At 47.2% G+C, this 13,374-nt stretch overlaps 1 protein-coding gene across 1 annotated transcript in view; it reads right to left on the bottom strand.

Annotated features, from left to right (window-relative positions):
- Nucleotides 1-1,970: 1,970 nt before the first annotated feature.
- znf827 (zinc finger protein 827) overlaps nucleotides 1,971-13,374 on the bottom strand; it is a 65,107-nt gene continuing 53,703 nt past the window's right edge. Inside the window, 4 exon segments of the mRNA XM_084465195.1 lie at nucleotides 1,971-6,039; nucleotides 6,041-6,460; nucleotides 10,040-10,217; nucleotides 10,685-10,894. Coding sequence (XP_084321321.1) covers nucleotides 5,355-6,039; nucleotides 6,041-6,460; nucleotides 10,040-10,217; nucleotides 10,685-10,894 — 1,493 coding nt within the window. The 3' untranslated portion in view covers nucleotides 1,971-5,354.

Raw genomic sequence — 13,374 nt, 5'->3', positions numbered from 1 at the left:
TGGGTGGAGGTGAAGGGCTATTATTGGGATGAAGGAAAAACTCTGGAAGCCTTTTGTTTTTTTTTTGGTGCGTGTCACAGAAATTCAACGCTTGAACCTCGCTGGGGGCCCCCCCCCTGTAAAAAAAACTCAGGGATTGGAGAGAGATTTATTTATCTTTTGCTTCCGCAAACAGCGGTATCCAGTCGGGGTTTCCTGATCACATGGCCTCCTAAATTAGGATTCCGATTCCTTTAGATCAATAGTCTGGCCCCCCACCACTCCCCCCGCCCCGCCCCCGAGGGGAGGCCCCCGGGGGCCTCGCCGAGGCCCGGAGGTGCAGCCGAGAGAGGAGCCTCTGTACTTAATTAAGCAGATTTAATGATTTGTTAATGTGGAGGCAGGAACAGGTGGGAGCACGGGGGTTCTTCTTGTGCAGAACGCTGTGGAGCTTAGGATGGGTGTTGAAGCTTGACACAGCTCACAGCGCCGGATGGTGGTCCCCTCAAGGAGTGCGGAGGGCTTTGGGAGAGGGGTTTAACACCAGAGAAGGGTTTTAACGTATATGTTGATCTATGTGATGGGGGAAGCTTCAGCGGGCAAACATTAAATACATAAGAGGGAAAGAGAAGCAGCGGAACCAGGGAGAGAAAACCGAAAGAAAAGGAGCCAATGAAAAGAGAGGAGAGAGAAACGAGAAACGAGGAATAACTACAAATAGAGGGAGACGAGACGGAGAAAGAGAGGCCTGAGGAAGGAGAGAGGGATGAATAAAAGAGAGGGGTGTGTGTGTGTGTGTGTGTGTGCCTGGGAGGACTCAGGCCTGCCACGGCATGCGGTGAGGCCGGCCGTGTTAAAGAAGAGCTCCAGAAGCAAGGTGCTCCGTAGCTCGCAGGCTAACAGTGATAAATGAGTCCCTTAATGTCGGCAAACACTTTATCTCTGATTCATCTGTTTTCATTAGGCAGGGCCAACCTTTGGCTGGGCGGGAACGTGCTGTAACTTTCATTACCACAACACGGAACGGAGAGAGAGAGAGAGAGAGAGAGGGACCTCCCATCGCTCTCTGGTTGAAAAAATAAAATAGATTAGCTGCAAGCCATGGCCGGCACTATTCCTTACGGGGAATATGACGGCGTTCGGCTGGTGGTATATTAGAAAACATACGTCTCAAAAGCCCATACCCGTGTCCCTGTGTGTAGAAGACTAGGACTAAAAGCTAAAGCTAGCCAGGGTGCTAGCAGGCGAGATGGGAACGCTTTAGGAGAGCTTCAGAGCTTGGACTGATATTTAACTCCCTTTAGAGCTTTAGAGTTTGGATTTATATTTAACTCTATTCACAACTTTAGAGTTTTGACTGATATTTAACATGCTTTAGAGTTTGGACTTAGCCTGGAAATCCAGACCCACATCTAGAAAGCTGTAGGGTCTGGCAACGGGTAATGAAAATGGCCCAACTCGAGGGGCGGCCCCAAGCATTCATTTGAAAACATCACTGCACGCAATTGGATAACACTACGACCAATCAGAAGAATAGAAGGGGTGACGTATCCAGACCAGCGGAGCTAACCAATAGATAAGATTTGCCGTATCCGATCGGTAAAACAGCAACGCATTTGGCCCGCCTATATCAGATACACCGATGTGATTGGTTAATGTGCTGGGAGAGGGGCATCGGGGAGGGATTATATTGCTCATTCCCAGAGTGACTTGCTGAGCAAATTCAAATTGTGCTCTCGTGAGAACTCTGGATTTCCAGGGTAGTTTGGACTGATATTTAAAATTGATATTTAACTCACATTAAAGCTTTATAGTTTGGACTGATATTAAAACCTTGGTTTGGGGAAACCTTGGTTGACTCATTAATTTCAATGAATGGTGGTTCCCCTCCATGTTTGGAACCAGCAGAATGTCTGTCATGGCAAAAACGTCTCTCATGGCATAAGAACAGTCATATATATATACAACAATAATAACACGGAGAGCAGATATCTGATGTAAGCTTTACTTTCAAATCCTGTTACATTTAGATCTGGCAATTTGAACATAAAATAATGCCAAATGAAAACAAATACAAAAAAAAACCAAATAAGTACAAATGATCTATTTACCAGTTATCATCACAAACAACCCTGTACAGCCCTACCAATGGAGTAATACAAAAGAAAAGCTTTATACAGCACATACCAATGTCTTTTTACCCAGTGCCAAAAGATAATGACAATGATAATCAAGCCATTTCTAATTTGTAAAATACAGCCAAACTTAAAGCTAAATGATTGTAGACTGCGGTGGAGTACTAAAAAAAGCCAAACTAAATGCAACCAAGGTAATTAGTTGAGACTTCAAAGCCATGAAGTGGTAAAAAACCGGAGCGAAAGAAAGAGGGAGATGGAAGGAGCAGGAGAGAGAGAGCGATGGAAGAAGCAATCATACTGTGGGTGCCGAAAGGTAGTTACAATTCAACTCCCCAGCCCCCAGAAAACCCCAACAGATCGGTGTCAGTCGGCTGCGTACACTCACACAGAACAGAGGATAAGCGCTGAGAAATACTGTCTCTTTAAGAAAGAACACGCCCTGTTACCGTTTTTCGGATATTAAACTCGAAATTGTCGGAGGGGGAGGGGAGAGAAGTGCAGCCATTTTGATTACATAGCGATTACGCAGTATTAAAAAGAAGGCAGATGATTAAAAAGTGTCAAAGTGGACACATTCTTTTTTCTCCCTCACCCACCCACCCACTCGCCTCTTATCTTCTTCCTTTTGTGGACCCTGATAATTAGTTTGACTCATTCACAGAAGCCCTCCGATCCACCAAGTGGCACTAGAGTACAAAAGATAGCGCAGATCTAAAATTAATCAGGGACGAGTAAGCAAATGTATTGGAGGGGGAGAAAGAGAGGGAGATTAGGGGGGGAGACACAAGGCCATGACGGATTCCATCCTAAAATCATGTCCAGTTAAAAAAGGAAAAGAACAATTATCATTTTGGTCTTGACGAATGCGCATCCTCTGTCCGATCAACATTTTGACATGATTGATGTAGAAAAATAAAGACAATCAACAATGAATCATTAGAAAAAAAATAAAGTTATTAAAAAGAACAACAAAAAGGTGACGAAAAAAAAATCCCTTTATATTTATATAAAGAAACCATTTTGGCTTGAAGACCACTTGGGAACATGAGCAATGTCTGTCATGGGTAAAGCAAAAAAAAAAGAAAAAAAGAAAAAGGTTGTACTATGTTTCCCTATATCATATACACTTCTTATTCAGCACAGTCCATTTGTATTGATAAATACATATTCTCATAATCAAAAGTGCAGCACTGTGCAAAGTTGGCGATAACAATTTAGCCTGGGACTGTTCGCTTCCCAGGGAGAGCTTGACCTCCACTGTCTAATTCATGCAATTTATATTCATTTGTGTTCTCCAATTTCATAAAGACCCTTGCTCCACCAGAAATGCCTACGGACAAAACTCTCTCAAGCCATTTTAACAGAAAACATTTCAAGATTGCTGTCCATTACATATTCCGGTGGCTTGGTGGATTCTAATGTTGCACTTTAAAAAGGAAGATAGAGGGCCTAAGTGCTTTTGCCTTGAAAGGTAACCAAGTTAAGTGCAATTAAAACTCAAAAGGGGTGAGGAGGAGTGGGGATTCGAATGCGGTACCATGTCTGTCCGGGCCTATAAATGAAGCCATTCAACACAATTCTGTACAAGTTACAATGGCTTGCTTCTTCATGGCACATACAGGTGCCTTTCTCCAAAAATGATGGGTTTTTTTTTTCTTCTTCTTTTCAATGTTAGTATATAAAATATGAAAACATAACACGTAAAAGGCTCAGTTAAAAATCAAAGAAAATAAAAAAGACAAAATGACATTGAAGGCCACCACTTCACTCTTTAAACAGAACGCCTCCCTGCTACACCTCTTTCTCATGTACATACACGACAAAAAAAAAAAATACATTCATTCAAGTCATTTTGGAACAGTTCTTTTTTTTTTTCCTTACACAAAATTACAAAAACCTCCAAAAAGCACCATTGAATCGGCCTGTGGTGACTGGGAGCGCTGGGCAGTTAGCTAGCTAGCTTGCCCTGAGCTGGTCACCTCCACAAAACAATTATCCATATATGTCATTAAAGTATACGTGCGCAATACATAGATTTGCACACTATGCTAGACTGATATCCACCTGCTCTCAGTAATACGTGAAAAAAAGTTATTTTCTTTTGTTGGCTTTTCATACTTTGAGTTTAATACCTTCACAGGTCATACTAAAAAAACATGCCAATTCGGATTGATTGATTTTAACACTAAATGTAGTTCCTAGTTGACAAGTCATATAATTTAGTTTGCCATATTTGTAACTGTAAATTGGACTTGTTAACTTGACTTTTGGGTCCACCAAAGCACTTGAAAAACTAAAGTACAGAATCTTCTAAGAAGCAGTTGTTCCACCTTATTTGCATGGAAAGTCTCTGAAATAAACATAAAATCTAGGACAAACAAAAAAAAAATTTAAATGTGAAGAAATGTATACGACCAGCCAATCATACTGAGACAGAGGAGATATCAGGCAGCAACTATGCATATGGTTTGACCATTATACAAAAAAATCAACAGAAATCAAAGCATTGGGGAATAGGGGGCGGAGCTACAAAACTATGTACAAAATTGATAAATAAGGAAGTGCGTGGTTTGAGGCGTTGCTTTGGAAACGAGCCTTTTACAAAGAAAAGCTTTCCGTTTCATTGGTTCCCGTCAACGGTGCGCCCCGCTAACAGTTCACGATATTTCGTTATCAGCTCTCTACTGACGACAAAGCTAGCTGAAACACGGAGACAGGCATGCTATTTTGATGCATAAGAGCAATAGACAAAAAAGAAACTGCACTAGATCTGTAGCACTTGCAAATGTTGTTTCTTCTTTTTCCAACTTTTATGTTTTGTAAAACAACAAAAAGAAAAACATCTACAAAAAAAACGAGATAATCTTTCTCGGGTAATAAAGTCGGGTCCGAGTCATTCAGAAGTTGAAAAGACAACAGGAGGAGTAGTAGTAGTAGTTATATTTCAATCGATAGAACTAATAAGAAAAGCAGCTTTTTTTAATATAAATGCATTTTTTTTGAGCACATACAGCTTTTTTCTCTCTCTCTCATAAATGTTTCTCTTTTTCTGTCTTTCGGTGTATCAGTTTGTTTGTTTAGTTTGTCTGTCTGGTCCAGCTTATTTTGCTGGTCTGATTGGAAAAAAACAAGTCCCTGCCGTGGCAGTCAGTTAGGGGTCATTCACACCACGCTGTCTGAGGAGCGCCGGGGGAACCAGGGGGCAGTCCGGGAGGGGGGGAGGGCAGGAGCTGCAGGTCAGACGGTCTTGGCCCGCTCCCCGAGGCCCAGGTAGGCCAGGAAGGAGTGTTTCTGGGAGGCGGGGCTCAGCGGGGAGCGAGATGGCAGCACGGAGGAGTTGGTGGTGGTGTAGGAGGAGGAGGAGGAGGAGGAGGAGGAGGAGAAGAGGAGGGGCAGCGACCCGGCGTGGAATGTGAGGCGGCGGCTGTTCTGGGTGAACAGGGTGGTGAGGGGGACCAGGTAGGCGCGCTCGCAGTTCCTGTACTGCTCAAAGCCCAGCTGGGAGGAGGCGGGGAAGAGGAGGGAGGAGGGGGCGGGGAGGGGGGCGGGGGCAGCCGGGCCTCGGCCCGAGGTGGTGGTGGGGCCGTGGAGGCCGGCGGGGAGGGGGTGCTCCGTCTGGTGGTGGTGGTGGTGGGACTTGCCCAGCGTGAGAGACAGGGCCACGGACTGCAGGGCCTGGGAGGCGGTCAGGCTGGACAGGGGGCTGCTGCTCCCGCTGCCGCCGCTGCTGCCCCCTCCCCCCCCGCCACCGCCGCCGCCCCCGAAGAGGAGCGCCTCGTGGCTCCGCCTCTTGGACGCCGGCCCTCCGCCGAGCGACGTCCCCTCCAGGGGCTGCCCCGTCTCTCCCCCGCCCCCCGGCCCCCCCACCACCTCTTCCTCCTCGTCCTCCTCTCCTCCTCCTCCTCCTCCTCCTCCTCCTCCCCCCCCCCCCTCCTCCGGCCTGGTGCTTCTTGAGGTGGCGGCTGAACACGAAGGGGTGCGTGGTGGAGAAGGGGCACTCCCCGCAGCCAAAGGTCTGGCGCGGCGCGTGCTTCAGCTTCTTGTGCAGGTTGAGGTTGTCCTTGCGCTTGCAGCTGTACGCACAGCGGTCGCAGTGGAAGGGCCGCTCGCCCGTGTGCACGCGCACGTGCTCGATGAGCTTGTTGGCCGTCTTGGAGAGGTAGCCGCAGCGCTCGCACCGGTAGTGGTTGCCCAGGCGGTGGGCGCGCACGTGGGCGTCCAGCGAGGCCTGGTCGGCCCACAGGGCCTGGCAGATGCGGCAGCGGTACTCCACCTTGCAGTGAGTCTTCAGGTGGCACTCCATGGCCGCTGGGCGACTGGTGGAGTAGATGCAGAGGGGGCACCTGCGGGTAGGGGAAAAGGGGGGAGGGCAGGGTGGAGCAGGGGTCGGGTGGGAAGGAGAAAGGGCAGGAAGGGGGAGAGAGGGAGGGATGCGGAGGGAGAGGAAGAGGGGGGAGGGAAGGAGGGGATCGAAGGGGAGGTGGGTAGAGGTATGGAGGGAGGTAGGGAGCACAACACAACAGCAGAAAACATTTAATGTGAGGGGGTGTGGCGGTCACACGCAGAATCATTTCACACCTTGGGAGATTTACATTTAAAGACACAGCGGGATGAGGAGGAGGAAGAGGAGGAGGAAGAGGCAGGTGAGGGAACGGCTATGTGCAATGTGTACAAATGCTGTTTGGTTTAACAAGGCAAATGGTGTGTATGTGTGTGTGTGTGTGTGTGGTTATGTGTGGCGTCTTTAGACGTGCGTGGAGATGACATGGGGTTTGTGCGCGTGGGGTCGACGGGCTGAGGGGGGAGAAGGAGGAGGAGATGGGAGCAGTGGGACATGGAAGGAGGAAATGATGAAAAAATGGAGTGGCACTTACATTTAAATAGCACCTTTCATCTGCTCTGGGCCCCAAAGCGCTTCACAAACCCTGCAGAACAGAATCACCTCAGAAAAACCTCAGATGGACAAGGCCCTCTCTCCCTGTCTAAACACTGACCACACACTCGGCCTGTCTGTGCATCTACTGAAACAAGTTAGATCACAAAATCATAGCTGATCATCGTACGGTTCCATAAGGTCGATGAAGCGGTGTATTGTATATATTGTATATATTGTATATAAGTTCATACAGTACATCAGACTGCTCTCTGCTGTCTTCTCTCCCTTTCCTTTATCAGAAAAGGCCGGTTTTTAATGATGACCTCTGCATAGCTATGCAAATGTCATTGCCATGAAATGGCGCTTTCTTTATATTTTTATTTTGGATAACCTATGCATATATATGCTTCAATTACTTAACTGAGCACAATATTTATGTTTTAGCAACTTCCTCCTTTTTGAATAATTTAGATTACAATATAGCTCGACACTGGCGTTAGTGACAGTTAGAGTTACACTGGACTATAAAAATCCTTTATAAATACTTTATAGGAGTGCCATTATGCTTCAAAGGGGCTGGTTTCAATAGGCTTCTGGCTAAGGGCTTCACATAGCTCTCTGGGCTGTGTCTAATAAAAAAAACTACAATTCCCACACATTTAGTCGGAGACACCCTGGAACCACGGATGACTACATAGAAACACGATGTAAAACAGTTATTTGCTCATGACATGATGAAGCGATAATCCATAATGACAATCAATGACTGCACATGCAAACACGTGTCGTGATGGCAACAAAAAAAGCGACAGACAATGACTGCCATGTGGGTTGGAATGCGTCGTGGTTTCACCAAAGGACAGACATTTGGGGGATACAACTGTTCTGAATGGGGTACATTATAATGGACCGCTTACATTATAAAAATACATGGTTACTGTATGCTGTGGCGGACTGTAGAGTCGATATAAAATGCCCTTTTAAATGTTTTAGCTTTTATTGCCTCAAGGCCTGATACCCATTAAAATGTAGGATTTTTTTTATTATACATAAAGGAGCAAAAGTGAGGTTAAGAGCTCTGAGATCTCTGGGTCAAGCGCTTCTTATATGTCCTATTCTGATTAAGAGTTGAGATTAGGATGTTGGCCACGGTGTACATATCCTTAATATGAACCCTTGTGAGGGCCGAACTCAATACGAAAGGGGAAACGGAGGGCCTCATCTAGATTTGAACCTATAACAGGGAATAGACCGTCTCTGTATAACAATGCATGCTTCAGTCGTTCCTACATTATCTAGTTACTATTCAGTCATTTATCAACTTTTTTAGCAGTTATGTCATTTGATCTGATTCCAATTACACATATGAGCAGGTAGGGGTGAGGCCCTAGGAAATTGGGGCTTGAACCGAGGGCTCTGGGCTGGGAGTCTATCCTGCAACTCATTACAGAAGGAGGCTTCACCGGCATGTTTGAGATCATGCCTGACGCCTAGAATCTGGCCATTTTGAACAAAAATGGATAATAATGTTACATAAAACTTATTTTAGCCAAGGTGACCCACTGCTCCTGGTGAGGACAAACACGTTACTCTCGTTGTAGAGTTGTAACTTCAGCTTTAGTTAACACAGGGGTGATAAAATCTGAACAGATTCTGCTGGTCCTCGTTTTAAAACAAGCAAGCAAAGTAAAGAACTGAACCCTTATAACAGCGAGAGAAAGATAAAACTCCAACTGGGTTTTCACAGCCGGCTTTAACAGCCACTGTAGGGCAGGTCTGAATGTTAACATACGCAGTGTGCGCTTCATGTTTACTCGAGCTGGGAATGTCTTTAAATATGTTACACTAAAATGGTGGCTCCTGTTGGGTTTAGAGTGGAGGGATGGAGAGCGGGACGCGGGTTTTGTGTCGGAAATAATATTGTAGCGTCACATTTGCGACACATTTTCTTAAGGGAGGTCTTCTTAAAGTAAATAAATAAAACATGGCTATCCTAAGACACTGATATGAGATTAGCGGTTAACCTGAGATGCAGGCCAGGCTTCAGCCATTGAGATGTCTGACATTATGAACATGCTTATCCGCGATGGAGAATGTCCTTCTTGAGATGTGTGGATGTATGGCAGCCTAATTAGAAGCTATTGTCATTGTTAATTTCTTAACTCATAGGTTAATTAACTTCAAAGGGCTAAGAGGCTACATATAATTATATATGTTAACAGTAAAATGTATTCCAAGGCACTACATCATTACGTTTGACTATGTGTGAATAAGGGAATCATGTAGCTAATAATAATTCAAAATGAAGGACAGGAGACGCATGGAAATAGATTAGACCTTTGCCCATCTATTGTAAGCGGGAAAGAAACAGAGAGCCATGGGATTTGGGTGGAGGATTATCGGGTGGGGGTGGGGAGTGTTTTGAATGGGGTTTGGGGTGGGCGGGTGGGGATGGAGATGGTTGGGTGGGGTTGGAGGTGGCAGTGGTTGGGTGGAGTTGTTATGTGGATGGAAGGTGGAGCTGGTGGATAAGGGCTTGGGAGGTTCTGGAGAGAGGAGGTTCTTGGGAGGTTCTGGAACGGAAATCGGGTTTGCAGGGTGGGGGTGGAGGTGGGGGTAGGGGTGGGGTTGGCAGATGTTGACTTTTGGTAGATGGTAGTTTGTGTTTTGGGTTAGATGGGTGTGAGCTAGGAACATCTTGTCTGTACTTGAGGTGAAGGTGGTTGTTGGGGTTTGGGTGGGGTGGGGGTCAAAGATGGAGGTGGAGGTTGGGGTAAGGGGGGGGGGGGGGGATGGGGGTCGAAGATGGAGGTGGAGGTTGGGGTAAGGGGGGGGGTGATGGCGGGCAGCTGTGAGCTAGGAACCTCTCATCTGAACTGGAGGTGAAGGTGGTTGTTAGGGTAGGGGGGAGTGGGGGTGGGGGTGGGGGTCAAAGATGGAGGTGGAGGTTGGGGTAAGGGAGGGGGGGAGGGGAGGGGAGGGGTTGAGGGGGTGATGGCGGGCGGCTGTGAGCTAGGAACCTCTCATCTGTACTTGCTTTCCTTACTTGAGTCCTCCGGAGGGGACGGTGTGGCACTTCTTGTGCTCCAGCAGCTGCTCGGGCGTCTTGAGGAACTTGTGGCACACGTCGCACTCAAACATGCGCGTGATGAGGTGGATCTGGAGGTGGCGCTCGTACATGCTGCGCGTCTTGCAGACGAAGTTGCAGAAGACGCACTCAAAGCCTGGGGGGGTAAGAAGGGGGAGAGAGAGAGAGAGAGAGAGGGAGAAGGAGTGTGAGCACGGCGGAGAAGGGGGACTATGGAAGGGAGTAAAAGTGTTGAAGAGAGAGCCCATGATCGTTTTGGAGCAGGTAGGTGATGTCATTTTGTCTACTGTATATTGCCACGATGAGTTCTCTACGAATGGGATATTCAGTTAGTCATCCCTGTCACAGTCTGACTTGATGGTGGAGTACGACGGTTTTGACGAGGTGTATCTTTTGGTTTGTTTCTAGTGTTTCTCTGTGGCTCACTGTAAGCTCCGGTCTTTTTGATGGCACTGAGTCCTACTAGTTTGAGGCCACAGTAAGTCCGGCGAGTAAGGCGCCCCTGCCATATATGGGCATTCCCTCACAAGGGCTATTGTGCATGACCCCATTATCAGGACCAGTAAAGACCTGTGTGCCCAGAGTGTTGACTGAACTCCTTGCCTTTCTCCGACTTCTCCTCTGTTCCTGATCCGGAGTGGCTTCCGGAGCTGGATTGGCTCCCTGCAGAAGAAGGCGGGGCGAGCAGATTCTTGAGTTCTTCAGTGCTGTGGGTGAGGTCGCTGCCCTCGGAGCTGTTGAGCGAATCGCTGAGGGCGGAGAGGGAGGAGGAGGTGCTCTTGGTCTCGCTCAGGGGACTCCGGGAAATCAGACCTGTCGAAAGGAGGCGGGAGAAAAGGAGGAGGGTAAATCCATGCAATGATTTACGTTATTGTTCTCCTTGACATTCACAGGGTTGCAAAAAACTAAAAGGCTGCAACGGCTGTCTTGCATCCCTAATTCTGCCGACTGATTCATATCCTTGTTTTGATGGACGAAATGCACAGGGTTACCTATGTGTAAGAACGATTGTTGATTCTTTAGTACTGATGCTCAAAATAATAATGGCATACAAAGGAATTTTTTGCAATTTTATGTAATTACGAGACACGGGCACACACACACAAACGCACAGGTGCACACACACACACACACACACACACACACACACACACACACACACACACACACACACACACACATACGCCCACACACACACACACACACGGGCACACGCACACACAGGGCTTTGGCAGCAGTATCAGAGAACAATGTGTGCGCTTTTATTGATCTCACTCCTCCATCTTGTAATTCACTAGAATAGCGGTAGAGAGAGAGAGGGCGGGGGGGCAGGGGAGCGAGAGACCAGGGTCATGGTCAAAGGACCTAAGATGGCTGCGGCCATCTTGGAGCACAGCCAGAACGAAAAAGGCATTCACTCAGGAAGTGGACGTCTTCAATGTGCACACACAATCTGCAATTAACATGCAGAGATAAAATATGTTATTGGTTTTCAAAATCAGGCAAACAAGGCAATTTGCAGCTGATTTTAAACAACGCCTTCAAACCGGCTGCTGAAATCCCCAGGGAGTTTAACATCCAGGATTTGCTTCAGAACAGGTTAATTAGGGTCCTGTTGGCATACAATATGCACGCTCCGAGTGCGATAAATGATTTACTTGTCCATCTATAGATACGTGACCTTAAACATTTCCTCCTTTCCTCGATACAAATGTTAATTTGGCAGGATTAGCTCAGCGCAGGCTGACCTCCCCTCATGCTGTAAGGCAAGCTGGACCTATCAGCTTCTGCACCCACACCCCCCCCCCCTCGGCTCACATCATCTTCACGCGGAGCTAGCTCCTTATTGCTCATATAACGATAATACAGTCAGCGCTGATCAGAAGCTCTAAGCTACTTTGTGTGTTTGTACAGTAATCAAGCACACAAACACAGTTGTTCATTCTTTTACTTTGGTGGATGCGTATTCATAAACGTATCTTCAAGTTCATTACTAAGTTCCTACAGCCTTAACATTTACTATTTATTTACCAGATGCTTTTAGCCAGAGTGACTTACAAGTGGCATCCGATATTTCATTACGGCGCAGGTGGATAGGCATTTTTCTATTCCTACAGGTATCCTGCAGACAGTAAGGATCGAACCAAGCTCCTTTAAGGTCAAACACCCTCGCCACCACTCTATTTCGCTGCCCTTGGGGTGCAAAACAACGATGTCCTGTGCTTTGTTTACACTGCATGATATACACAACCTGTTCTCAAGACAATTCAAACCAACAAGAACACACGATGAACACAAATAGAAAGACAGCTGGATCCCAACTTGCATTTCATATTCTTTCAACATAAACAGGCAGTATTGGGCTGCAAACCACGCTGCAAGGCGAACCAATATGGAGCCGGTGTTGCCCAGCATTTCATGGGTAGAAAATAACCATGGAGCAGACCGGCTCCATCTCCCCTAAGCTGTGTCCCTGCCCGGCTAAGCAGGACACCAGACCACTTCCTCCATTCAGGGGATGCCAGCCTTCACAGCAGGATGTCGGTTTGACACCTACCGTGCCCAGCCAGTTCCAGTCTGGCTTTTCCCAACTCCGTTTGGACAGATAAACCCGTGATTTACGGGATCCAGTTAGAATTCTCCCTCATAGAGGTGCTTTGTTCATCGCATCTGCTGAAGAGTTTGTTAGTAACTTAGGAGAGAACATGGTGTGAGATAACGACTTGAGCCACATGGTGAGGTCACACCATGCTGAAGAAATGTGTCAACAAATTTCTCTTCTCTTTCTCCCTTTCGGTTGTCTGCACACATTAAGGCAGCGTTTTGCACCACCGAAAACAAAGCTTTCAGAAGGCAGCCTCCAAAGGCGCTAATCAAGAGCAAGGATCTTGCGTCGTTGCTTGGATTGGATTGAACGAATGACAAGTAAGACAGTAGGATGGGAAACGACGCAAAAAACGCTGTCACTATGCCGGCGACAAAACAGGATTTCTTTGACGGACCACTTTCTACCTCCCCAACTCTGTTACGCCGTGGAAACATCACACCCAGGCCTGGCGACGGGCTTTCGAGCTCTGCACGCACCTTGCCAAGCCCGAGTGGAAAAACAGGCAGCGGGGAGTCCATCTTGTGTGGGTGGGAGGTAAAATGCCAAACCAGACTGAGGGACTTAAAAGATGGCCGCAGTGGCATCGTAAACCCCGCTCATCTCCAAAGGACCCGAGGCCTATTGATTTTCTCCCCCTCAGGCGCGATAAGGGGCCAGCCCTCTTAGATAAACAAGGCCAGTGTGG

Source organism: Micromesistius poutassou (genome assembly GCF_964030765.1).
Source record: "Micromesistius poutassou genome assembly, chromosome: 3".
Lineage (NCBI taxonomy): Eukaryota > Metazoa > Chordata > Actinopteri > Gadiformes > Gadidae > Micromesistius > Micromesistius poutassou.
This window is presented reverse-complemented; position numbering and strand designations above follow the sequence as displayed.